The sequence below is a fragment of the Gadus chalcogrammus genome, chromosome 2 (assembly GCF_026213295.1).
Source record: "Gadus chalcogrammus isolate NIFS_2021 chromosome 2, NIFS_Gcha_1.0, whole genome shotgun sequence".
Taxonomy (NCBI): domain Eukaryota; kingdom Metazoa; phylum Chordata; class Actinopteri; order Gadiformes; family Gadidae; genus Gadus; species Gadus chalcogrammus.
In genome coordinates this window covers 22,840,890-22,865,157 of record NC_079413.1, presented here as the reverse complement: position 1 = coordinate 22,865,157, position 24,268 = coordinate 22,840,890, and the positions used below count along the sequence as shown (strand labels likewise).

The 24,268-nt window shown below is 46.6% G+C and overlaps 1 protein-coding gene across 3 annotated transcripts in view; it reads right to left on the bottom strand.

The window, feature by feature from the left end:
- The window catches only part of clec16a (C-type lectin domain containing 16A), a 42,905-nt gene extending 19,806 nt beyond the window's left edge, over nucleotides 1–23,099 (bottom strand). The window contains exons 1-14 of one of the 3 annotated variants that reach the window (XM_056605050.1): nucleotides 22,873–23,099; nucleotides 22,279–22,407; nucleotides 21,802–21,935; nucleotides 21,318–21,466; nucleotides 18,792–18,897; nucleotides 16,963–16,968; nucleotides 15,489–15,612; nucleotides 13,591–13,765; nucleotides 13,184–13,234; nucleotides 12,811–12,927; nucleotides 7,770–8,100; nucleotides 6,392–6,503; nucleotides 5,790–5,890; nucleotides 4,752–4,871 (exon numbers count right to left, since the gene is read on the bottom strand). In XM_056605050.1, coding sequence (XP_056461025.1) covers nucleotides 4,752–4,871; nucleotides 5,790–5,890; nucleotides 6,392–6,503; nucleotides 7,770–8,100; nucleotides 12,811–12,927; nucleotides 13,184–13,234; nucleotides 13,591–13,765; nucleotides 15,489–15,612; nucleotides 16,963–16,968; nucleotides 18,792–18,897; nucleotides 21,318–21,466; nucleotides 21,802–21,935; nucleotides 22,279–22,407; nucleotides 22,873–22,946 — 1,729 coding nt within the window. In that variant the 5' untranslated portion in view covers nucleotides 22,947–23,099. Of the gene's footprint in view, nucleotides 1–4,751; nucleotides 4,872–5,789; nucleotides 5,891–6,391; nucleotides 6,504–7,769; nucleotides 8,101–12,810; nucleotides 12,928–13,183; nucleotides 13,235–13,590; nucleotides 13,766–15,488; nucleotides 16,969–18,686; nucleotides 18,762–18,791; nucleotides 18,898–21,317; nucleotides 21,467–21,801; nucleotides 21,936–22,278; nucleotides 22,408–22,872 lie in introns of those variants that run through there. The other 2 variants (XM_056605047.1, XM_056605049.1) reach the window with 2 other exon arrangements.
- Nucleotides 23,100–24,268: the final 1,169 nt, after the last annotated feature.

Here is a 24,268-nt window from a genome sequence, read left to right as displayed (position 1 = left end):
CATCAGCCCGTTCACATTAAGGACCTCTCCCGGTTAAAATCGAATGAAGGGCCTCGCTCCCCTGATTGGTTCGAGGAATCATAGGAGGTTCCTCGAACCAATTGTCATAGCAGGGAGGAGGGGGGTGGGGGGGGGTCTTTCTTGTGGGGCTTGTGTACTGGGCTGCTCTTCTGTTTCTCTCTCTGCATCCCTCAATTGCCACCCACTACAGCCGCCTTGATTATAGTGTTTACACTGTGGTTCTGGGACCCATGTGTTATATTTAGGTCTGCCAGTGGTTTTCCATATATATATATATATACACGCGATGTATATATATATATATACACGCCTATTCAACATCGCGTGGGAGTCGGGTACAGTGCCAAAGGAGTGGCAAACCGGGGTGGTGGTTCCCCTGTTCAAAAAGGGGGACCAGAGAGTGTGTGCCAATTACCGGGGTATCACACTTCTCAGCCTCCCTGGTAAAGTCTACTCCAAGGTGCTGGAAAGGAGGGTTCGGCCGATCGTCGAACCTCAGATTGAAGAGGAACAATGCGGTTTTCGCCCCGGACGTGGAACTACGGACCAGCTCTTCACTCTCGCAAGGATCCTGGAGGGGGCCTGGGAGTATGCCCATCCGGTCTACATGTGTTTTGTGGATCTGGAGAAGGCGTATGACCGGGTCCCCCGGGAGAAACTGTGGGAGGTGCTGCGGAGTATGGGGTAAGGGGGTCTATCCTCAGGGCCATCCAATCTTTGTACTCCCAAAGCGAGAGCTGTGTTCGTGTTCTCGGCAGCCAGTCAGTTTCGTTCTCAGTGGGTGCTGGTCTCCGCCAGGGCTGCGCCTTGTCACCAATCCTGTTTGTGATATACATGGACAGGATATCGAGGCGTAGTCGTGGTGGGGAGGGGTTGCAGTTCGGTGGTCTGAGGATCTCGTCACTGCTTTTTGCAGATGATGTGGTCCTCATTGGATCATCGGCCTGTGACCTTCAGCACTCACTGGATCGGCTGGCGGCCGAGTGTGAATCGGCTGGGATGAGGATCAGCACCGCTAAATCTGAGGCCATGACTCTTAGCAGGAAACCGGTGGATTGCTTACTCCGGGTAGGAAATGAGTCCTTAGCCCAAGTGAAGGAGTTCAAGTACCTCGGGGTCTTGTTCGCGAGTGAGGGTACTATGGAGCGTGAGATTGGCCGGAGAATCGGAGCAGCGGGGGCGGTATTGCGTTCGCTTTACCGCACCGTTGCAACGAAAAGAGAGCTGAGCCGCAAGGCAAAGCTCTCGATCTACCGGTCGATCTTCGTTCCTATCCTCACCTATGGTCATGAGGGCTGGGTGATGACCGAAAGGACGAGATCGCGGGTACAAGCGGCCGAGATGAGTTTTCTCAGAAGGGTGGCTGGCGTCTCCCTTAGGGATAGGGTGAGAAGCTCAGCCATCCGTGAGGAACTCGGATTAGAGCCGCTGCTCCTTTACTTAGAAAGGAGTCAGCTGAGGTGGTTCGGGCATCTGGTAAGGATGCCCACTGGGCGCCTTCCTTGGGAGGTGTTTCAGGCACGTCCAGTGGGGAGGAGACCTCGGGGAAGACCCAGGACTAGGTGGAGAGATTATATCTCAACACTGGCCTGGGAACGCCTCGGGATCCCCCCGTCAGAGCTGGTCAATGTGGCCCGGGTAAGGGAAGTCTGGGGCCCACTGCTTGAGCTGCTCCCCCCGCGACCCGACCCCGGATAAGCGGATGACGATGAGGATATATATACACATTAGTGTTCGATATATATCTATGAGTATAATTGACCGCTGTCAAGGAAAACAAAGGACTTTTTGCCTCTAAAGACGTATTTGGTAACACTCCCAGTAAGTAGCACTCCAAGTAGTCTGGTAACTTTTCAACCCCAGCGTCTTCGGTGGCTAAGCGACGTCAACGTCTTATAGCAGACTATTTCTCTGCTGATCAACACTACGAATGCTGGCAACAAATAAATTGTAAAAAAACACACCATGTGAAGTTATTTTTTCGTTTTGGCAAGTGGCCGTTTAATAAGCGGGATAATGTATTGAACGTCGCCGGTCATTATCAAAAATAAGCCCCTTCAGGGCGAAGCAAGACACCTTTGCTGCGCGTCGGTGTCCTGTTCGCCCTGTCGGGGTTTATTTTCCCGATGATGACCGGCGTTCTATACATTATCCCTTACTTATTAAACGGCTCTTCTCAATGCTGTAGACTGCTCCATTCACTTGCATGGGCCTTCCTAACGTTCAGCTGTCAATTATTTTTGTTTATTACACGGCTCTTCTCAATGCAATGGAATGCTCACCCAGCATATTTGACCGGTGTTAAGTAAAGTGTTTTTTTTTGCCTCTGATTCACGTCATCTGTATCACTCTGCAGTCCGGTAACTTATCAACCCCAACGTATTCGGTTGCTAAGCGACGTCAACGACTTTGGCAAACTACTTCTCTGCTGATCAACGCTACGATTGATAAATACATTGGAAAAAGACACACTGTGTGAAGTTATTTTTTCGATTTGGCAAGTAGCCATTACTAATAATACCAATGAGGCTGGGATGATGAGGCATCAGACAATCAAGTCATTTTAGCCTGAATAGGTAAAAAGCACCAGAGCAGGTTGCTAGTACCATGGACAGTATCAGAACGATAACCTGTTGAACTAAATGGATGTGGTAGGCTATACCACGGGATGCATCTGCAGACCACTGCCACATAAATAAAGGTCAGAGGTTTATTGCCTAAGATTTGCTGGTGCTGTGGTGAGGTCCTTTGTGTTTTTGCACTCAAGTGGTCGGCTGTTTTAACTTGCAATTGATAGTCGTGGAGTTAGTCGCTTGTTGACACAAAGTAACTTTTGGTCATTCTTCCTTGGCTTGAATTCTGGAATAATTGTTGGGGGGAGTGCATGAGTTTGTCAGAATGCCTGATGTTGGCTAGTTTTTATGGAATGCGTTTTATGAATTGAGAACAGCCAGCTCATGATGTGATACAGCGTTCAGCTGTACAACAACCTCATGGAAACGCCTAAAAGTAGGCATCACGGCAGGCTGTACAATCTCCCCCATGGCCTTCACAATGGCCAGGGAGGTCATCATCAGTGCCTCAAGGTGGGTGCTGGGGGCCGAGTGAGCTAAGAACGGGGTCCGCCTTCCACCTATCCGAGCATCTATGGATGACGTGACCACTTGACCACTAATGCAGCAAGAACATCAAGTGGGCCCAGATGAAAATCAAGCCGAGCAAGTCCCGAAGCATCTCAATAGTCAAGAGAAAGCTCAAAGAAAGGACGTTTTGCATTGGTGACGACCCAATACCAACGGTGTCTGAGCAACCCATCAAAAGCCGGGGAAGATGGTACGACGCAGCAAGCCTCGGGGACATAGACCAAGTGCAGCAAATAAGTCAGGACATCACCAACAGTCTGGAAAACATCGACAACACACTGCTTCCACGGAAACTTAAGCTCTTGTGCCTGCAATTTGGGCTTCTCCCTCGGGTAATGTGGCCACTCACTATCTACGAGGTCCCAATAACAACTGTGGATGAGATGGAGTGAACTATGACTTCATACATGAAGAAATAGCTTGGGGTCCCGCGCTGTCTAACTAACATCGGTCCTCAAGAATCTGGCAGCAGCTTTGGAGGGCAAAAGGAATATCACAAACTCCCTGGCCCTTAGAGCAACAAATCCCATCACAGCACCAACATTCATCCGAGAGGGACAGAAAAAGCCCAACCACCCCCCTCCCAAACTAGAAGCTGGCCCGGGGTTGGAAGATGCTAGTCGATATCGGCCAGCAACGGATCTTTCCACCTGAGATTGCAGCCGCCACCCTTAGACCAGACATGGTACTCTGGTCCCCTTCACTGAAGTCTGTCAACATCATAGAGCTCACGGCCCCATGGGAGAATTCAACTGAAGAGGCCTATGAGCGCAAGAAACAGCGCCTCCCAGAACCTGCAGCACACGCGCAGCTACGAGGATGGGATCCGAAAATCTATCCGGTTGAAGTGGGATGTAGAGGTTTTGTGGCTTCTTCCACCATCAGGTTGCTGAAAGACCTTGGTATCCATGGACAGGCTCTGCGACAGACAATAAGATCAGTCTCTGAAGCGGCCGAAAGAAGCAGCCAGTGTTGATATGGATCAAGCGGAAGGACCCTTGCTGGGCTCATAGAACAGCAACATGACATGCTCAATTATCCCCACCCCCACCAGCCACTTGAGAACCCAGGTTAGAACCCTCCAGGAGGAGGGTGAACGAGGCAGCGGTCAGCTCCAGGCCTGACTCAGGGAAGAGGACCCCCCTGCCTCGCATAGTCCCGTGGGCTGCGCACACAACCAGGCAATCATCATGATTGGGCATGAGACACAAGCTCAGGCTTGATCACCCTGTAGCTGGCCACCTTTGATGAGGGTGCCTAGTCGAAAAACACACACTGATTCAAAAGGTACACTACTGAGGATGCGTCCCGAAATGTCGACTTTCCCATGTCGGTTCCGACGTCACTCTCAACATCAACTCATGTGTGAGCATCAATACTACTATTGGCATAACGGACAGTTAACATCTCGTCCCGTTTATGATTCATGGCTGTGCTGTGAAGTCTGCATTTGTTTGGGATGTGTGTATTTGGGTTAATGAGCTGTGTGTGTCCGGGCTGGTTTCTGTGTGAGAGTGTGCGTGTGTGTCATACCGGGCTGGTTTCTGTGTGAGAGTGTGTATGTGTGTGCGTGTGTGTGTGTGTTACCGGGCTGGGAGGCCTGGCTGGTGACCCTGATAAGCCGCTCCACCAGCCCCTGGCTGTAAGAGCACCTCTCCTGCTGTGGCACGGGCAGCTGCAGGCGCTCCAGGAGGGCACTGTTTATACCTGCACGCGCACACGCACACACGCACACACACACACACACACACACACACACACACACACACACACACACACCACACACACACACACACACACACACACACACACACACACACACACACACACACACGAAGGAACATGAACACACAGGACAGAGAAAGTGTGAGTCCAAAGGTTGGACTTTTGAAACAACGAATCAACAGTGGATGAAATGTGACCGCGATAAGCCTTTCGAGTGTAGCTCGGATCAGTTGATGCTGTGGATTCAAAGGACATCAGTCTGTGAGTATCAATATGCATAACCCTAGCCCTGACCTAGTCTGATGAAAATCTTTGAAAGCTGATCTTTCCAATAGAGAAAACATCTTGATCTTAAATATCTCGCCTTCGGCAACGCGGGTGTCCTGTTAAAAGAGAGCTCAGAACGTTGGTCATAATCAAATTTCTGCATTACCTTATAGAACATAACAAGCCCGGGCGGGTGAACTCTGTTTTTTTAAGTACACTTAGTGTCCTTGAAAAGCACCAGAAAATCCCCTCCCAAAAAGCTCTTAACCAAAACCCCAGATGGGGAAACAGGCCTCTTTGTTTATGAACCCTCCTCTCCCTTCCACAGAAATTCAAGCAAAACCACACACACACACACACACACACACACACACACACACACACACACACACACACACACACACACACACACACACACACACACACACACACACACACACACACACACACACACACACACACGGGGGGAATAATGCTAGTATAAATCAAACAAACACAATATCTCTCAGACACACATACACAGACACACACACTAAATCAAGTCCAGGAAGGGGAAAACTGGCCCTTTGTCCTACAACCCCTGACTCTAATACCTCTTCCCCAGAAGAGATATCCACCTAGGTTGGGACTCACCTTGGCTGTGGGACACAGCGTAGAGCAGGCAGAGCACAAACAGAGCGTGGTAGTCATCATGGCTGCAGTCCAGTGCACTGAACACCATGTCCAGGAAGGGCCTGCCAGGGAGAACAGGAAGCCAGGGACTGAGGAACGAGGCTTTATCGGTCCTCTCTGAGCCGGAGTGTGTGAGCGCGACAGCCTGAGCTACTGTACTCCAACGTCAGAAGCGACAGGTATTATTTGTCAGTAATAATATTTGGGTTTATCATCATCATCAATCATTAATTATGATCATAATAAATAGTAACAGTGGTAATAACATTAATACTAAGATGAATAACAACAATAATACAAATTAAAATCAAAAATTAATAAGTGAATTCATTATCTATCATAACTTTTCTGAACCAAACGAAAATATGATTGCGTTTGATTCACAATCCAACTGGCATGTAAATGTAGACCTGCTCTTGTGCATGTGAATGTAATGAACACAAAGATCCATGGAGGCAGACCAGCTCTTGTGCATGTGAATGTAATGAACACAAAGATCCATGGAGGCAGACCAGCTCTTGTGCATGTGAATGTAATGAACACAAAGATCCATGGAGGCAGACCTGCTCTTGTGTATCTGCATACGTGTGGCCGCTGCCGTCTTCTCCTCGTCTGTGGTGTTCTGCTCCGTCATGTCGGAGACCTTGCACTTCTCCATCACCACCATCTCTATCTCTGTGGAGAGGGCACGCACGCACACACACACACACACACACACACACACACACACACACACACACACACACACACACACACACACACACACACACACCCCACACAACACACACACACACACACACACACACACACAGACACACACACGCACGATCAAGTGGGAGGGCTGGAGTTCTTTGGAAGAGGGGGAGACAGGGCTGAGCCCTTTACAATAACTAAAGCATGACGCTTGGATTCCAGGTAACTGCTGCTATATTATCGGCCTGCAAAAGGAACACGATGAGTATATTTCAATATTAAGCAGGGGTTTCGGTCATACTGCTTCAGTTACTCTTACTCTTGAGAACGCAAATAGAGTGGACTCGTGGTTTATAAAACAGAGGTGAGGCAAAAGGGCTTATGAATCGATTGTGACCAGTGAACGCCCCACATTGAAACGCATGCACACACACAAACACACACACGAGCCAGAGTGCGAGTGAAGGACGGGCAGACGGGTGAGGAGCACAGGATCGGAATGGCGCACTGAGGTGGTGGTGGTGGTGGTGGACGACATAGAGATGGACAGTTGCTATGGGTAATCATTGTCTGTGGTGATTGATGATAAAATTGGTGTCAAAATAAATCACACAAATACATCTTTCATCTTTTAAATAAAACTGACACCAATTAAACGGATGGAGCATCAGGAGCTCCAAGTAAAACCGTGGGACAAAAGGCCAATTTGATCTGCGAAATATGCAGTATGTCAATCATCTCAACAAAAATTGTTGTGCCGATAGTGTAACCCTTAATAATTAACTGATAGACAGTGTCCAAAACACTTTTTTAAAAAATACCTGCAAAATGAACAGATGTATTTTCCTTGCAAAGCTATGATATGGGTAAACATACACAATGCATTTTTGGACCAATGCCTCGGTAACAAGCTCCTTTCAGAGGGAAACATTCCCCTCGGCATAAACTACAAAGCAAACGAGGAAACAATGGGAGTCCCGACCGCACCAGCGCCATGGACCACAATAAACAAAGTAGCATGGCGCCACATCAACCATGACCTCATTCTAGGAATCAACTGACCCCGGCTGTGAGAGGGACTGGGACCACACACACACACACACCCACAGGGTTAGACACCAGAGATAGGCCTAATCCCATTTCTACCCCTTACCCCTCCTCCTTGTTTTGAAGGGGTAAGGGGAAGGGGGAAGGGGGAAGGGGTAGAAATGGGATTGGGCCTTAATGTGCTCCCCTGTGCACACTCACCTTCTGCCCGCTCCCCACTCGCTCTGCCCGGCTTAGAACTCCCTCCTCCTCCTCCTCCTCCATCTGTACCTTTCCCCCTCTCTCGCTCTCCTCGGAGGAGGTCATCCTCCCACCCCCCCTCCTCTCCTCCTCCTCCCCCCGTCCCGGTCCGGTCCTCCGTGGCGGCGGCGGCGGCGGTCTCCGTCTCCTCCTCCTCCCCGCCCTCCCCCAGGTTCTTGTAGTTGGGGCGTTTCTGGGCGCGCTTGCGCCCCCGCTGGCGGTGGATCTCCAGGGAGCGCTCCAGCGTCTCCGAGGGCTTGGTGAAGCGCCGCACGCCTCCAGCGCCGCCGGCCTGGAGAGGAGGGAGGGAGGAGGGAGGGAGGAGGGAGGGAGGGAGGGAGGGAGGGAGGGAGGAGGGAGGGAGGGGAAGGGAGGGAAAAGGGAGGGAGGGAGAGATAGAGAAGAGAGAGAGGGAGGAGAGAGAGACGAGAGAGAGAGATAGAGGAGAGAGAGAGAGACAGAGAGGAGAGAGAGGAGAGACGAGAGAGAGGACACGAGAGAAGAGAGAGAGAGAGAGAGAGACAGAGAGAGAGACAGAGAGAGACAGAGGATGAGAGACAGAGACAGAGACAGAGAGAGACAGAGGATGAGAGACAGAGAGACAGAGACAGAGAGACAGAGACAGAGACAGAGACAGAGACAGAGACAGAGACACAGAGAGACAGAGACAGAGACACAGAGAGAGAGAGAGTTCTAAGAAACGTGGTTCGTTCACAAGAGAGACCCTCCTCCTCCTCCATCAATATACTTTGAAACATAGACGCGAGTGTTTTGAAGTTTGTGCGGTCAAACGTGTATACTCCCGACGAACACGCTGGGCAAACATTTGGTTTGCTTTTGGTGTGAACGCACAGTAGGGCCAACCCAGGGTCATGGATCGTAGCGTCAGCCCGGTCTACCGCACGTCATTTGCGAACCCCTTTGGACAGCGAAGGGAAAATGTTTTCCTGTCCAAGATTTCAGATCATAGTTGGTAGGCTGAAATAATCAAATCATTTCCTTTGCTTGAATTAGCTATGAATAAATAGTTACGCATGTGTCATTTAAACAAAACAACGCAAAGCGAATATCGGAATATGGAATTTAGATTCAAATACCTTCCTGATAAACCTTGTGTATGTGCATGTAATAAAAACGAATATTTGAATATTCGAGCTCAGCCCTACTGAGCCCGAATATGAGAGAGGTAGGCGTATAATGTTATTGGTTTAAGAAACATTATAGGTATTAGGTTTGTTTCAGACAGATGGAACACATATATTATACCAGATGATGAATTCAGTTTGCAGTCAATATTTCCCAGGTTTTGCTTCCTCATCTCACTAGCTCGTTGAGATTAAGTATTTCAGATCAGTCTTGTTTACACATTGGTCAATGTTTCAAAGATATTTCTCGGATTACAACACCAAGACCTTGATATTTGGAACAAAGTGAATGTCAGCAGATAATAATTGGAAATATTATCCAATGTCCAGTCTTTCATTGTCGAATTGTGCATACATTGCGATAATGAACTTCCCTCTTCTCCAACATTGCCCAAAAAAAGAAATCCAGTTTCTATTTTGTGTTTCAACAACACAAGATTGAGGAACACAGTAGACCATGGCAACAATGAACCTAAGCTTTGGGCAAACCTGCCAAAACCTTTACGACCTTTTAGGACTGTAAAGTATCAGTGAACCCCAGATCATGTTTTATTTGAATTTATACAACGGGTTGCTTAAATCCAGCGATCTGATTGGTTCCTAACTATTGTATAATGAGCGTATACATAACTGCTATGACGCTTGTGAATGTTTGCATATCACTCCGCGCCTGGAAGTAGAAACAGTTACAAAGTAAAACATGTTGAATGATGGAGAGGGTGTAAATGTTGTTACTCCGGGAGTGAGCAAGGCGATGGAAAGACTAACGAAAGCTTAGGCACACGGCGAGTGAACTGCTTCATAGGATAAATTGCCGGCGAACCGCTCTAGCCGAGCCTTCTCTCGGAGGGACGCTAAAGTGCGTTGCATAGCGACCGTCGTGCATTTTGAAGGCAGCCAGGAGGGACTACTTTTTTGTATTCTTTAATAAAACTTTGACTTTCTTGTTGTTTTTTTAAATGTAGTGTCTATGACTTTCGTTTTGCCATAACAGTAACCGTTGTATAAAAGCAATAGATCACTTCAGTCAGTGGCATGTGCTCATTATACCACCGTGAAGGATACCACTTAACAGGTGTATAATGAGCACATACCACAGCCTGGCGTGAACTATTGCTTAAGTGTACTATGTCCTCAACATGGTAATCAATGCTACTTACTAGGGTAAATAATAAAACACAAATTAAAGTACAATAACCAATCCTAGGTTTCTCCTCAATTCAAGGAGGGTATGAGGAAGCAGATAAACCCATAATCGACATGTGGGAAACTGATTAGATCTAGGCTTTGTGCTTTTACTGTAAACAGAAAGCTTCTTACCGGCCTTATCACGCTAATCTACCAGTTCACGCCGTGTGTGTGTGTGTGTGTGTGTGTGTGTGTGTGTGTGTGTGTGTGTGTGTGTGTGTGTGTGTGTGTGTGTGTGTGTGTGTGTGTGTGTGTGTGTGTGTGTGTGTGTGTGTGACTGCTCGGTTTTCTTTTGGTGTTCATCTTGTTTCCTCTTTGCAGCAACAGCTCTTTTTCTCGGAATATCTGTATTATTATATTGAAACAAATTTCCTCATGACACTTCATCTTTCTATTCCTTTAGTCTCAAAACACAGACTTCAGATCACCATCTAAAGTCTCATCTCAGGCAATTTCACTTCACTTTTTTTATAGTGTACATTTTTTTTTTCACCATCATGATTCTATGGTCATAAAGGTTATGCGTTGTCGATAATGCCGTCATGGCTACGATCTTTAAAAGAAAAAGAGAACAAACCAAATTACTACGAGGCAAAAAACAAGGATGTGAAAGTAGCGACATGATTGGGCGGTGGAAAGAAGAGACCAAAAGCGAAACGAGGGGGGGGGGTGGGGAAGGGTTTCTGATTTCTTGTAAGTCTGTATCTGGCCTCCGTGAACACGTGGGTTCACTGGGCTTCGACGTTTACTCTGATAACATACAACTTTAATGATCCCAGACCTGAAGTCCTGGTGCCACAGTAGCAGGGTCAGGGAGCAGTAGAAACATTTAACACTGGAGGCCATCAAAATGGATTGATGGTAAACGGACTGCATTTATAAAGCGTTTTTTATCCAAAGCGCTTTACAATATCGTCCTGCTGAGGGGACACCTCGGCATTCAGCTAGGAGGAGCCGGGGATTGAACTGGTAACCTTGATCAGAGGGTAGAGCGGGTTGGCTGGTAACCACAAGGTTACCAGCCAACCCGCTGAGCAAGGTTAGCGGAGCTACTGCCGACCCCTCGAAGGTAGAAAGGTGAGCGAGACAGAGCGAGAGACCACAAATGAGAGCACGAGGGGGAGAGAGAGAGAGAGAGAGAAAGCGGGCGAGCTGTGCCTCCCACTACGCTTTGTGGTGGAAAGAAGAGTGGGCAGAGAAAGAGAGAGTCTACTGTATGATTCTCTTAACCTGGAGGTGAATAAATGAAGAAAAAGCATGACCAATAGTTTCAGAACCCCCCCTACACAAACGCCTACACACTGTGTGTGTGTGTGTGTTTCCACTTCTTTCACTGTCATTCATTATCAACCGGCACTCGTAAGTGCAAGCCGTGCATGTTTCATTTAATCGTTGATATTCATACCAAACAGTTGTGTTTTGAAATGGTACTCTTGTATGCCTTTCATGAAGCAAAAAATACTACGAAGACCCTGATTGGCCTGTTATTTACATCATCGACTACAACACAGACCCTGATTGGCCTGTCATTGACATCATCGACACAGTCCCTGATTGGCCTGTCATTCACATCCTCGACTACGACGCAGACCCTGATTGGCCTGTCATTCACATCATCGACTACGACGCAGACCCTGATTGGCCTGTTATTCACATCATCGACTACGACGCAGACCCTGATTGGCCTGTCATTCACATCATCGACTACGACGCAGACCCTGATTGGCCTGTCATTTACGTGGTCAACAACAACAAACTACCTGACCCGGACACAGCTCGCCAGCGATATCCCTTCGTCTCAACGTCGTAGTCGCCCGAAAAAAAAAAAGGCACTTTGACGGCCCTAGAAGAACACAACTTGAGTTCGGAACAGAGTAGTTCAGTCACCAACACTGGTGTGGGAGGCTGGCCGAGACATAGGTCTTAAAACCTGTATCCTCTGAATGACAGAGTTGGATTAGAACGTCGGAGTTGATACAACAGTGTGTGGTTTTGTGGATGACGGCTGGCCTAAGCAGCCTCACCTGACGGAGTCTGAATGGAGTTGCGGCCGGTTGAGGCTGCAAAGCTGTTACACGTCGAGTAATCCGTTTGCAGGGGTTAACCCAGCCACTAACGCACACACTCAGGGAGAGCGCTTCTGCATAGCAACAGAGAGCCCCATCGGCATGTACGGTGTTCAGCAAACTTTTAAAATAAACCGTCTTTCAACATTATTATAATAGCTAGATTATAACTAGAAAGCGGTCACGTGGGTTACATTGTTGACATTCTTTAAAAAACTGCTGCACAGGCAACCTTTGTGAGTTGAGAGAGAGAAGAGAGCAAGATTTTGAGAGTAAACAGCCGAAAACAGCCCTCCCTTCCTGCATTTCACACACGTGATTGACAGGCAAGACGGATTCCCCGAAACAATCTGGGTGGTTTCATAAGAGCAACTCCTAACAGCGAATTTCACTCACAGAGAGCTGAAGGATTATGATACCATTTCAAACTAGTCACACACAAATAATGGCTCTTAAATCTCGCCCAGAGGACCTTTTACTTGGGGATATTGTTGTGACTATTTTGCTCTTTTTTGTTCTTTACTACGTGCAGAGGTCATTTGTATAGGTCTAATACTACTACACCGTGGGCACATGTGGGTGAGCTCTTCGTGTGCGTCTTACTGTCGTCTTGTGCGCGTTGCGCGCGTCCATGTGGGGGGTGAAGACGGACAGGTCCCCGTTGAGGACCACCTCGGCCAGGGAGTTGACCAGCGGTCGGTAGTGGATGATCAGAAACACCTGCACCGCAAACACACACACACACACGCGCAGACACACACACGCGCACACACACACACACACACACACACACACACACACACACACACACACACACACACACACACACACACACACACACACACACACACACACACACACACACACACACACACACACACACACAATCAGCCTCGCACCTGGACACACGCGACACAATACTTGTGTTGTTCTGAGTGAGTGTGCGTGCGAGTGCGTGCGCGAGCGAGCGCCTCACTTGAGAGAGCAGGTAGAGGGACACCTGAGGGTTTATCTTCCTTTCTTCAGACTGCAGAAAGAAAACAAGACACAAGAGTTCACACACACAAGAGCAAGCGTACCTTCTGCAATAACCACAGGCCTAGGCACACACACATCCGGCAGAGAGAGAGACAGACAGACACGTACACACAACCCCAATACTCCCCCCCCCCACACACACACACACACACACACACACACACACACACACACACACCACACACACACACACACACACACACACACACACACACACACACACACACACACACACACACACACACACACACACACACACCCACAGCCCCAACCCCAACCGCCCCCACAAACACAAGCACACCCTCCCCTCAACACCCCTCGGACCCCCCCCCCCCCCCCCCTCACCGTGTCGGGGTTGACCAGGGAGTAGACGTAGAGCGGCAGGAAGAGGCGGTTGAGGAGGTGGTCCGTGAGCACCTCGTTGAGGAACTCACAGTTGATGATGAGGATGTCGTTCAGGTAGTGCAGGTGGTCCAGGTGTTCCGCCACCAGGTCGCTCAGCTTACCCCTGTTCCTGTGTCTGTGGAGGACGGGTAGGGGGGGGGGGGGGGGCAAGGCAAGGCAAAGGCAACTTTATCGACACGGCACTTTTCATACACCCAAAGCGCTTCACATAGAAACATCGTCATGAAATAAAACAGGTAAGTGAGAAATAATAAAAGGCAGAGTAAAAGAATTGAAGTGAGATGAGTTTAAGGTTTAGCGGGAAGCTATCGCAAACAAAGCAAAAGTATGCCTCTCTTCCATGAAACACAGGTGCAACAGCTATACCACTGAAACGTGCAGGAGTTCAGAGCCCGGTCCTGGTTAAGCCAGTCGGGTACCATGCCGCCAGTACGGCCTAGACGAGGATGTAGGGTTTGTCGTTCGACCATTGCTAGGGCACAGGACTGCTGTCGACCCCCGGGAGTTGCTTTGAATCAAGCGGTAGAAATGACCGAGCCCTGGTTGAAGCAATGTACTTGTAGTTCCTAAAAGGGCCTATTGGTGGCTTATGGAGGTTGGATCCAGAAATACCAGACACTGGACAATAGCATCATCATCATAGTCATCTTCAAAACCGCCAGCAGTTGTAGCAAGGGCCTGAGACTTCCCTTTCCCGGGCCAAATTGACTAGCACTGACAGAGGGATCGCGAGGCGATCCCAGGCCAGTGATCTTGCCAGCTGGTCCTGGCTCTTTTCCGAGTTTCCTCCCCACTGGACGTAGTAAATTAAAGAGGAAATTTGGCCAGACTAAACTGGCCAAAACTGGCTGCATAGTTCCCGCCCTCATTTGGGTAGAATTGGGATTGTTTCAGCTGCTGCTTGCTGTCGAGGTGCACTCATCTATGACCTTACAGAAGAGACACAATGCTCCAGACTGGATGCGTTCTATCTTGATATTGACTGCTAATTATGCTCCTAAAAATAAACAGTCAGGCGCCTGTACAAGCTCGTATTTGGAAGAAGCATCAGTTTGTGTGAAATATTTGCCCTATTTGGCCTCTTGACAAGTACTGCCGTTATGCAAAGATCCAATCTTACACCACCCATCCTGCTTTCTGACACAGCCCTAATCCTGTTTAACTTGGAATTCATGAATCACTGAAGCTCTCAGAACAGGTTCAAAGGGAAGTCAGCCCCACTAAACCATTTACATGTCTACCAGGAGAACATGAAACAATAACTTGTCCTTTGTTCTAATCTTATAGCTGAATGTGATCATCTCCGACCCGTTAACCGGCTGTAAGCAACGCTAACCAACTCAATAAAACTTGTATACCTCCATCTTCAAAGGTATGACTCATTTGAACCACAGAAAAATTATCAGTAAAACGTATTATGACTTATTTAATTATTGCAACACTAATGTGAAGCAGTGCCAAAAGTTCAATGGACTTCAGCCCCAGAGCTGGAAATGTTGCTTGAGCACGACCCCTACTGGCCAGTGTGTTTGTGTGTTTAGTGTGTGCGTTTAGTTTGTGTGTGCATCTCTCTCGGTCTCTCTTTGTGTGCGTGTGTCTCTCTCTTTGTGTGTGTGTGTGAGTGTCTCTCTTCCTGTGTGAGTGTGTCTGTGGTGTGTCTCTCTCTCTTTGTGTGCGAGTCTCTTTTTGTGTGAGCGTGTCACGCTCTCTCTCTGTGTTTGTGTGTGCGTGCGTGCGTGTGTCTGTGCGTGCGTGCAAATGTGCATGCGGGTGCTTGCAGCAGAGCGCCAACAGCGGCAGAAGAAGAGGGAAGAGGTAGGCCCGGGAGTAGTACTCACTCTTCGTCCGTCTGCACACACTTGTCCAGCTCGATGACGTGGCTGCCGATGAACCACACCAGGTTGCTGAAGTAGGGCACGGCCGTCTTGTCCCGGATGTAGTGCAGCATGTGCTTGTTGTCCACTGCGGAGGAGCCCGGCCCGTCAGAGAGAACGAGGGTTAAGGCGGACACACACACACACACACACACCGAGGAACAACCAGTCCACACACACCGTTCAACAGCCTAACCCGAAATGTAGGTGATGCATTGTTTTTTTTATAAGAAAAATAAGATATTATCCAGCATGTGTTTATCAGTCTACTCAAATATTTGTCCTTCTTTGAATACACCTACTTGGCCGAGCTGTGTTTACACATTCCTGTCCAGCTATAGGGCCGTTTCATTTAAGAAAGAGGATGTCAATATTGAACAGGTGGGGCACCATGGTCAATAAGGACACCCAAACAGCGGTGGGCTGGACTGAGATTGGGAGTAAGAGCTGGGGGAGGCTGACCAATGAGACCGGTGGTGGGTGTGGTGGTGGGTACGAGGTGTTCCTTGAGCCACTCCCGCGGGGTGCAGCGAGTATATTGGGTTTGGAGGATCTGAGTGGGCGTGGCTCCAGAGCACCAATGAGGAGCAGGAGGGGTGATGCAAGAGGCTGAACCATGTTGGACGGCCTTGGGTTAATCTACCATGCTACCAAAAATAACTGGTTAATAGGGTTAGGTTATATATATATATATTGGTATATGCAACAACCGTTTTTTGCTAGCCCTCAATTTATTCGGATGAAATTGTCTTTTGATTAAGTCACATGATGTTTCACATGCAGTTGGCTATGAAGAAAGTGCCAATGGTCAAAAATATCACTTGAGAACCACGAAACTCAATGAAAGCACAATTGAATCAACACAAACTGAGTAGAGCTGATTGCAATTTTAAACCAAAGACTTTGGCCACAGGTTAGGAATGAGGCTATAATCAATAAGCTGGTGTGGTGAATAGAGGGGCTAAAGAAGGGGTTGGATTAGAAAACTATTCAGAAGATGAAACTACAGTGGCCAAATTAACTCTGGCCAAAACCCAAAACATATTTCCATAATCCATTATTCATTCAAATGCCGTTAGTTAAAATACCTAAATGAAAATGATGATGTAAGCAGGTTTAGGCCATAAATAGTGGTTTATAGCAGAATTAATACATTGTTTATAACCAATATAAATAATACAAATAAATATAGGGCTGGTATTGGAAAAATTTAGGGAATCTTTAAGGTATTAAAACTAGAGACCAAATCAAACCTAATTGTATAAAGAGCCAAGTAGAACTTTAACAGAATAAACAATCCTTACAAAGTTTTGGAGGAGAGTTTGCCTTCCAAATTGTGCTTAATTTGAATAAGTGGTGTATTCAATTCTAGGAAAGGTATGCAATCAAAACAATACCAAGCCCCTTTAGAGAAGACTAGTAAATCAAACCAACTTACATGAGACTGGAGTTAGGCAGATCGGTCACACAGAGAGGAGAGAGAGGAGAGGTAGAGCGAGAGAGGTAGAAAGAGAGGTGGAGAGAGAGAGGGGCAAACAGGCACAGGGTTAATGTGAGTAGAGGCCGGTTGTACCTATGGGTTGGTGTGTGTGTTATTGCAATTGAAACATCCTACATATCAGTAATGTGTATCCCTTATAGGCTATACCATGCATCGTTGTATAATTCAAGTGGCACTCTCAAAGGCACCCTAAAGAGTGTGTGTGTGTGCGCGTGCGTGCGTGCGTGTGTGCGTGCGCCCTTATCTACTACACCACTAGGGATGTACGTTTGGTCTTCTGGTATGGTGCGTGGACAAAACAATTAAGGCTTATCTGTTTGGAAACACCACTCGTCCCAATCTGTGAACGGTTTCTCAGATTGGGCACTGCTGTGAACATCTCAACAAAGGGACAAATGGCAGCACCAAAAAACCTTCAATGTAACCTTTAGCTTTAATGTTTCCTGAGAGGGGAGGCAATATACCATTGCACAGCCCCGCTAAATTCATAGAAATTACTCCAAAACCAATGCTTCCGGGTAGTGTAATACACAACTCTTTTTTCACAGTAGTCATTTAATAAAACATGCAATTTATACGGTCATTATTGATTGATAAAGTATAATCGTAATTGTTTTCATGTTAATTAATATCTTTTTAGACACTATCAATGCCAAATGAGGTAACATATTGGTGAATAGGCCTATGGCCCACTGATGACAGGCCTTGCATTTGAAGTATTATGAATGTCAAATAATAAATTAATTTAGCTTGAATAAAATTATTAGTTGGCTGTTCCACGGATACCTTTGCATACTCTGCCAGTGCACTCATTGAGGCTGACCAGAGTATTCCACTAGGCCAGGCAGATATATTGAGCACGTTGCAAGCATGCAAGCCAGCGAGATTTGGATGAATATCACACGGCAACACCACCATGTGGACAAAATATATACTGCGGATGAGAAAAGAATTGATGATTTAGCCAATATATTTGGCAACCAAATTAAAACCAATGGGTCGGGACGGAGTCTTTGACGCCGCACGTGGGATTGGTTTTGGTTTGAATCAGGGGTTTGACGATTCCCTCTTCATGTGAGGCCCAGTAAGCGAGACACATAAGCATGTGTAGGGTTTGGTAAGAGTCGAGAGCTGTGGGACGCCAACGCATACGAGAGCAGGAGAGAGACAGAGAGACAGCTGTGGTGCAGAGAGAAAACACGCAGAGTCAGTCTCTGCTGACATGACACGACCCGGCGGTCCCAACGCACCCGACGGTGAGAGCACGCCTGGTTACGACAACAGAAGGAAATGAGGCGGTTTATTTAAGCGATGGTTAAAAAAGGATTATGATTAGAGCGATCTGAACCATGATGCAAGGTGTTCCTGTCTGTATACATGAACATCTTTGCTAAACATTCTTATTAAATATTTTTTAAAAAAAAGGATGCGTGGGTTTGTGGGTGTACTTTTGAGAAACTCAAACTAAGGCAAGTGAATGGGAAGCGTGCGCGGGGTTAACCCAGTTGCTATGCCGACCGTGCATCAAAAGCAGCAGCCAGGAGGGAGGAACACCAAACACAGCAGGGGGACGATCAGACGGCATCCCCGGCCTCGTGTGTGTGTGTGTGTGTGTGTGTGTGTGTGTGTGTGTGTGTGCGTGCGTGTGTGTGCGTGTTCACCTTGGTAGACGTTGAGTGTGATGGTGCGGACCGCGATGCGCACCATGCTCTCGGGGTTTGTGTGTGTGTGTGTGCGTGCGTGCGTGCGTGTGTGTGCGTGTTCACCTTGGTAGACGTTGAGTGTGATGGTGCGGACCGCGATGCGCACCATGCTCTCGGGGTGGTTGAAGAACTTGATGGCCTCGGTGTACAGGGCAAAGTCATTAGTGTGCTGTGTGTGGGAGACACAGAGGGAGGTGGGGGGGGGGGATGGGGGGGAAGGCGCCGATGAGCAAGGCACTGGGCTGCGACAAACACGCCGAGGACACCAGGGAGTGTGGGCGGAGCCTGATCATCCTCCTCCTCCTGGTTGCTATCGGTTCATTCCTCGGTTCAGTCTGAGCGGTTATGAGCCTGGACGGGGTTTCTTACGCCTCAACCAATCACTAAGAGGGGAATGATTCCACGAGGGTCGTTGCTGTCTGTGGTCGATTTCTCAAGCCTATAGTTCGAGATGTGTTTTTTCAGAACGGCTTCAATTAGCAGGGCAGAATCTAAAATTATTATCTTTTTAATGATAATAATCTGTCATTTGTTACACAGGTTCGTTCAGCATATATATATTTTTAAGCGCTGCTTAAAGGGAGAGAGTAGGTCAGCTTCAAAGGACCAAAATCCTTATGCAAAGACAACAAACACTAGCTTAAAAAGCATTGTCCAACCCATTTCCCCTCACGTTCTATGAAACCATAACTCTGAAACGTTTCATGGAGTAACGATTCAACACAATGTCCTCTGGATCATGACAAGCTGTGCATAGGTTGTTTTAAATATTAAACATTTAATTATTTTCAAACGTGATATGGCTTTTTTTACGCTATAATAAATTACGTCTTAATGCAAAATGAACACCTCAATCTGCCTTACCAGCATTAGCATACTTGTAATACTAATAACTGAGTACGATCGAAGTTATATTCATATTACTTATAATATTAGTGATGCTATGCATCACAAATGACTTCAATGGGCCTGTCCTAAACCCGAAATATAGTTCTATATCTGGCAAAGTTTGGTGAAAGTGTAACGCATAGGAATTAGGTGGAATGAACAGGAATGAACAGGACTGAACAGGACTGAACAGGAATGAACAGGAATGAACAGGAATGAACAGGAATGAACAGGAATGAACAGCTCTTTTGCGGTTTAACTTTCTTCACCCACTGGACCTCGGACCAAAGACAAGCATGCGTCTCAAAAAGTCATCCAGAGGTCTAGATGATTGAAGAAAACTGCTGTCATACTGAACAGCCTAAACCAGTCCAGGGGAGTCTATTCTGCAATCGAAACGCAACCAAATGCAAGTGATAGCATACTCATATTATAATAAACGCAAAACAGATTTCTTGGCGTCTAGTGTGGAGCTGGCGTCTACCCTATTCTGCAACACCATCGCCGCCTTCTGTAAAGAATGCAGTAACATGAACCGTGCTCCCTAAATCATTCAAGCAAACACACCCACACTGAGAGGCAACAGTCAAAGCGTCTCGGGGTATTTCACACCAGCACAGACAATGTAGGACAGAAACATGGGAGGCCGATGGGTCAACATGGGGTTAGCTGTCGCCTGTCGAAACAGGGCTGCTGACTGTGGAGACCGCTTCACACACACTGGTCAGCTCGAGGCAGGGAGGGAGTGGCGATCTACCACCAACAGCGCACCAATAACTTTGCCCTAAACACGTGGCCAACGGAATACTTACGGAACTCTGTGGGAAGGAGAGGTTAACAACATAACGGAGGCATTTAAAAATAAATAATAGAAATAATATCATCACAATAAATGCAAAAGAAGAACGTGAACATTGCTCTACTGGGATGGCAAACTACACAATAAACTTGCACAGAGATATTAAGGAATTGCCAATGGGCTATTGTCAAAATAGCAAATGTACGCAACAAAGGTTCTCAAACGTTGTCTCCAATAATGCCATTAGTAAGCAATAGCAGCAGTTCCCTTGAGGGGGTTCCTTCACCTGCTTCACGCAACCACACAGCACTAATCATCTGGATAACCCTGATATCCTAAGGGTCCTATTATGGAGTCAACAGTACACGCATTACTGCATTGTTCTTGTATTAAAACCAATCTTTCTAATGTTCTTTCTTGTACGATGCCGTTATAACCGTATATCCCCTTGGGGACCAATTAGGTACCTTTCTACCTATCTACCCATCCACCTTAATCTGGTTTTAAAAGTGTGATATTGGGTGGTGAGTGTGCGTGTGAGTGTGATTATCCATTACGTTTGAAAATCTGCCTTTTCTTATGTTTTAGGGACTTCACAAGTGGGAGTGTCCACCTAGATGCATGATGGATAGGTAAGGAACATTTAACACAGTCCACTGGTTAGACTGGCAGACTGATCTATGAATAATAGATCTAGGTGGACACTCCCACCAGCGATGTGACTAAAACACAGGAAAAGGCTGGTAATGGCTAATCACTAATCAGACTCACACCTGGTGGCCTAATAGCAACCCTTTAAACGACGGCAGGCCGAGAACAAGGATCTGAGAGAGCTTTGACCTCCACAGGCGTATATCTATGCGAGGGTGTACTTTTGGGTGTGTAGTTGCCCACGGCCTCACCTCGTTGTAGAAGAAGTGTACAGTGTGGTTGTTCAGCTTGAGGGACAGCGTTTTGAGGAAGGAGATGTAATAGGCCATGATCTCCTCATCAGAGAAGTCAAACTTGTGGACGATGATGGAGTTCACATGGTTGTTCGACAGCAGGTAATCTGGGCGAACGGAAGGGGGTAGAGAAGGGAAAGATTGTAGTTAATTTAAACGACTGCCGGCAAACTTAGCATAAGCCCAAGATGGCAACATCCTGCAGTAAAACACCAGAAAATAAACTTGTGTTTAACGTGTTTAAACATCATACATATGACAATAAATACACATGACCAAAATACTACAACGGTTGTGCTCTTGCTCAGTCCAAAAGTCAAGGGACATCATGGGGAGATACACACACACACACACACACACACACACACACACACACACACACACACACACACACACACACACACACACACACACACACACACACACACACACACACACTTACAGAGAGAGGTCTCATGGCTGATGTTCTCAAACAGTATGTTTAAGGTCTGCAGGAGCTGAACACAGACATAGCGGCCGGACTTCTGACGTAGGATGTTTAAGAAGAAGGCAAACATGTTCTTCTCCAGAAAGAAGCTGCAACGAAACACATAAACATACCCTGAAGCATAATAAACAGACCAGATCAGTTGATAAAGATTGCAATTTAATAATTGAGAAGGAGCTTCGTTTGTGTTCACAAATTGCATCATATATTTAGATAATATCAGTTTTGTTATTTTAGTGTATTGATGTGTTCTGAATGCTTCTTGTATAGAAGTTAATAGTTAGCTGTCCCATAGTGATCAGATCACAAACAGCTCATAACTTCCTTCCAACAATTCAACAAGATCAAATGCAAATGACAAAATTGTGTACCCTAGATTTGCAACAAAAGACTTCCACACTAGAATGATTTGTGCCGTAGACAAGACCTTACTCAAACACCGAGCTGTCATTCTGGTCTCCCCAGATGAGAATCTCCGTGATTGAACGAATGGACTCCACCAGCAGGTTTCTGTTGTGTTCAGTCACCGTGGTATTCTTCGTAAGCACATGGTACATGTACCTGAAGCGACAGCAGAAGGAACGATGTCATGTGTCATGCAGCAGAATGATGCGAGCACCCGACAGCAGAGTGAGTCGTTTGTTGACATGATTAGACAGCGACCTCAACCTGCGACAGCACGGCATGTTACGAAGCTCACGTTACATGTGCAGGTTCAGGTTTCATTATTTTGCCCCTTCATTGCACAAGTCAAGATTAAAGAATTATAGACATGTGCAGCAGTGTTTTAGCGTGAAGCTAACGTTCACTGTTTTGCCTGTGGTTCGTCTCCCTTCACGTGATCTCCGAACCTCATTGTAATGACAACGTATATTGAGCTCGCGTCGTTCGGTTGATATAAGACACAGTTTGTGGTACCCTACTTGTAAGGCAGGTGCTCTGGACGAGCGTTTAAAGCCAGTGATCAGCGATGCTACTGCTAAATCAGCTAACCCATATCTAAGCCTTAGTAAGCTAACTACTTACTTTAAATGTTCCAGGGAATGAATATTTTTCGCCTTCCCTTGACCTCCAACCCAGCTTCGCGAGCGGCCGAACATGGTTTAGTTTAACAGCAGCCGAGGCTTTAACAGGCGCCTTATTTTGATATTGTTGGTATGAGGATCAGTCCATTACACCCACTTCCCTGTCACTTACACAGATAGCTACAGCAGCAACCAGAAGGTGATAGCAATTTCGCGTAAAAGATTTTGTATAGGAGTACACTGGGTATTGAAGTTCATTTCGGACGAAAATGGCATGATTTTGGATTGGAACGGCAACGTGATAAAACTACAATCCTCAACACCCGCACGTAAATGACGACAAAATTGAGCGACATTTTCTCGCGGGCTGGAGATATTTGAGTGACATCTCGTTTGACCAATCACAGAGTAGGCTGATAAGTGAGAGGAGGGTTTACCGTTTGCTCAGTCTGTCTCGCTGCGGCTTGTAGGACATGGACATCCAACGTCCAAGTACGGTCACGTGATTCCACTTGCCACCCCCACTGACGTCACAGGCTAATGACTGAAACAACTTTATTGTGATTGCAAAAACATGCATTTGTGAAATGAGTTTTTGATAATAATAATAATAATAATACATTTAATTTAGAGGCGCCTTTCAAGACACCCAAGGTCACCTTACAGAGCATATAGTCATCATAAATCGTTTAAAAAAAAAATAAACAAGAAATTGTGGAAAAATAAATAAATAAAATAAACATAATAAATAAAAAATAAAAAATAAATAAAACAAAAACAAGACAAAACAAACAAACAATCACGTTGGACGTTGTGTGCGAGTTTGAACAGTTTGATGGGTCCACTCCTTAAGCCAGGGGTGTTTCTAGGTTTCATAAACATCCGGGGCTTAGCCCAAACGGAAAATGAAAATGCCAAACTGATTTCTATGCTTTATTTTGCATGAACATTTTTTCATAATGCTTCACCTAAACAAAATAGTTACCTGACTGCTGTGCTGCTTATCCCCAAATGTCTAAAGTTCCATTCAAGTTATTTCAGAGTACAATTAATACAAGTGAGACAGACTTTACACACACATCTAACTGGGGATAGGATAGGACAGGTTAATTCACTTGAGGTGGTAAAAAGGTTATGTTTTTAAACTGTTTATTCTCTTGCCAGAAGGACTATCTAGACTAGGCTAGTACTTATAAATAATTATAAATATTTTTACTTTTATTTATTTTTTTAACCCAAAAATTATATTCGGGGCTAATTAAACTGTGATTAGGATGTCTGGGTTCAGGGCCTAATCGACCAGGTAAACACGCGTCCTGCCGTCCTCCTCCGAGCTCAATACATTCATGATCCAAAATCTGACCGCAGCTGACCTCAGATCTGGGCCCCGTTTCCCG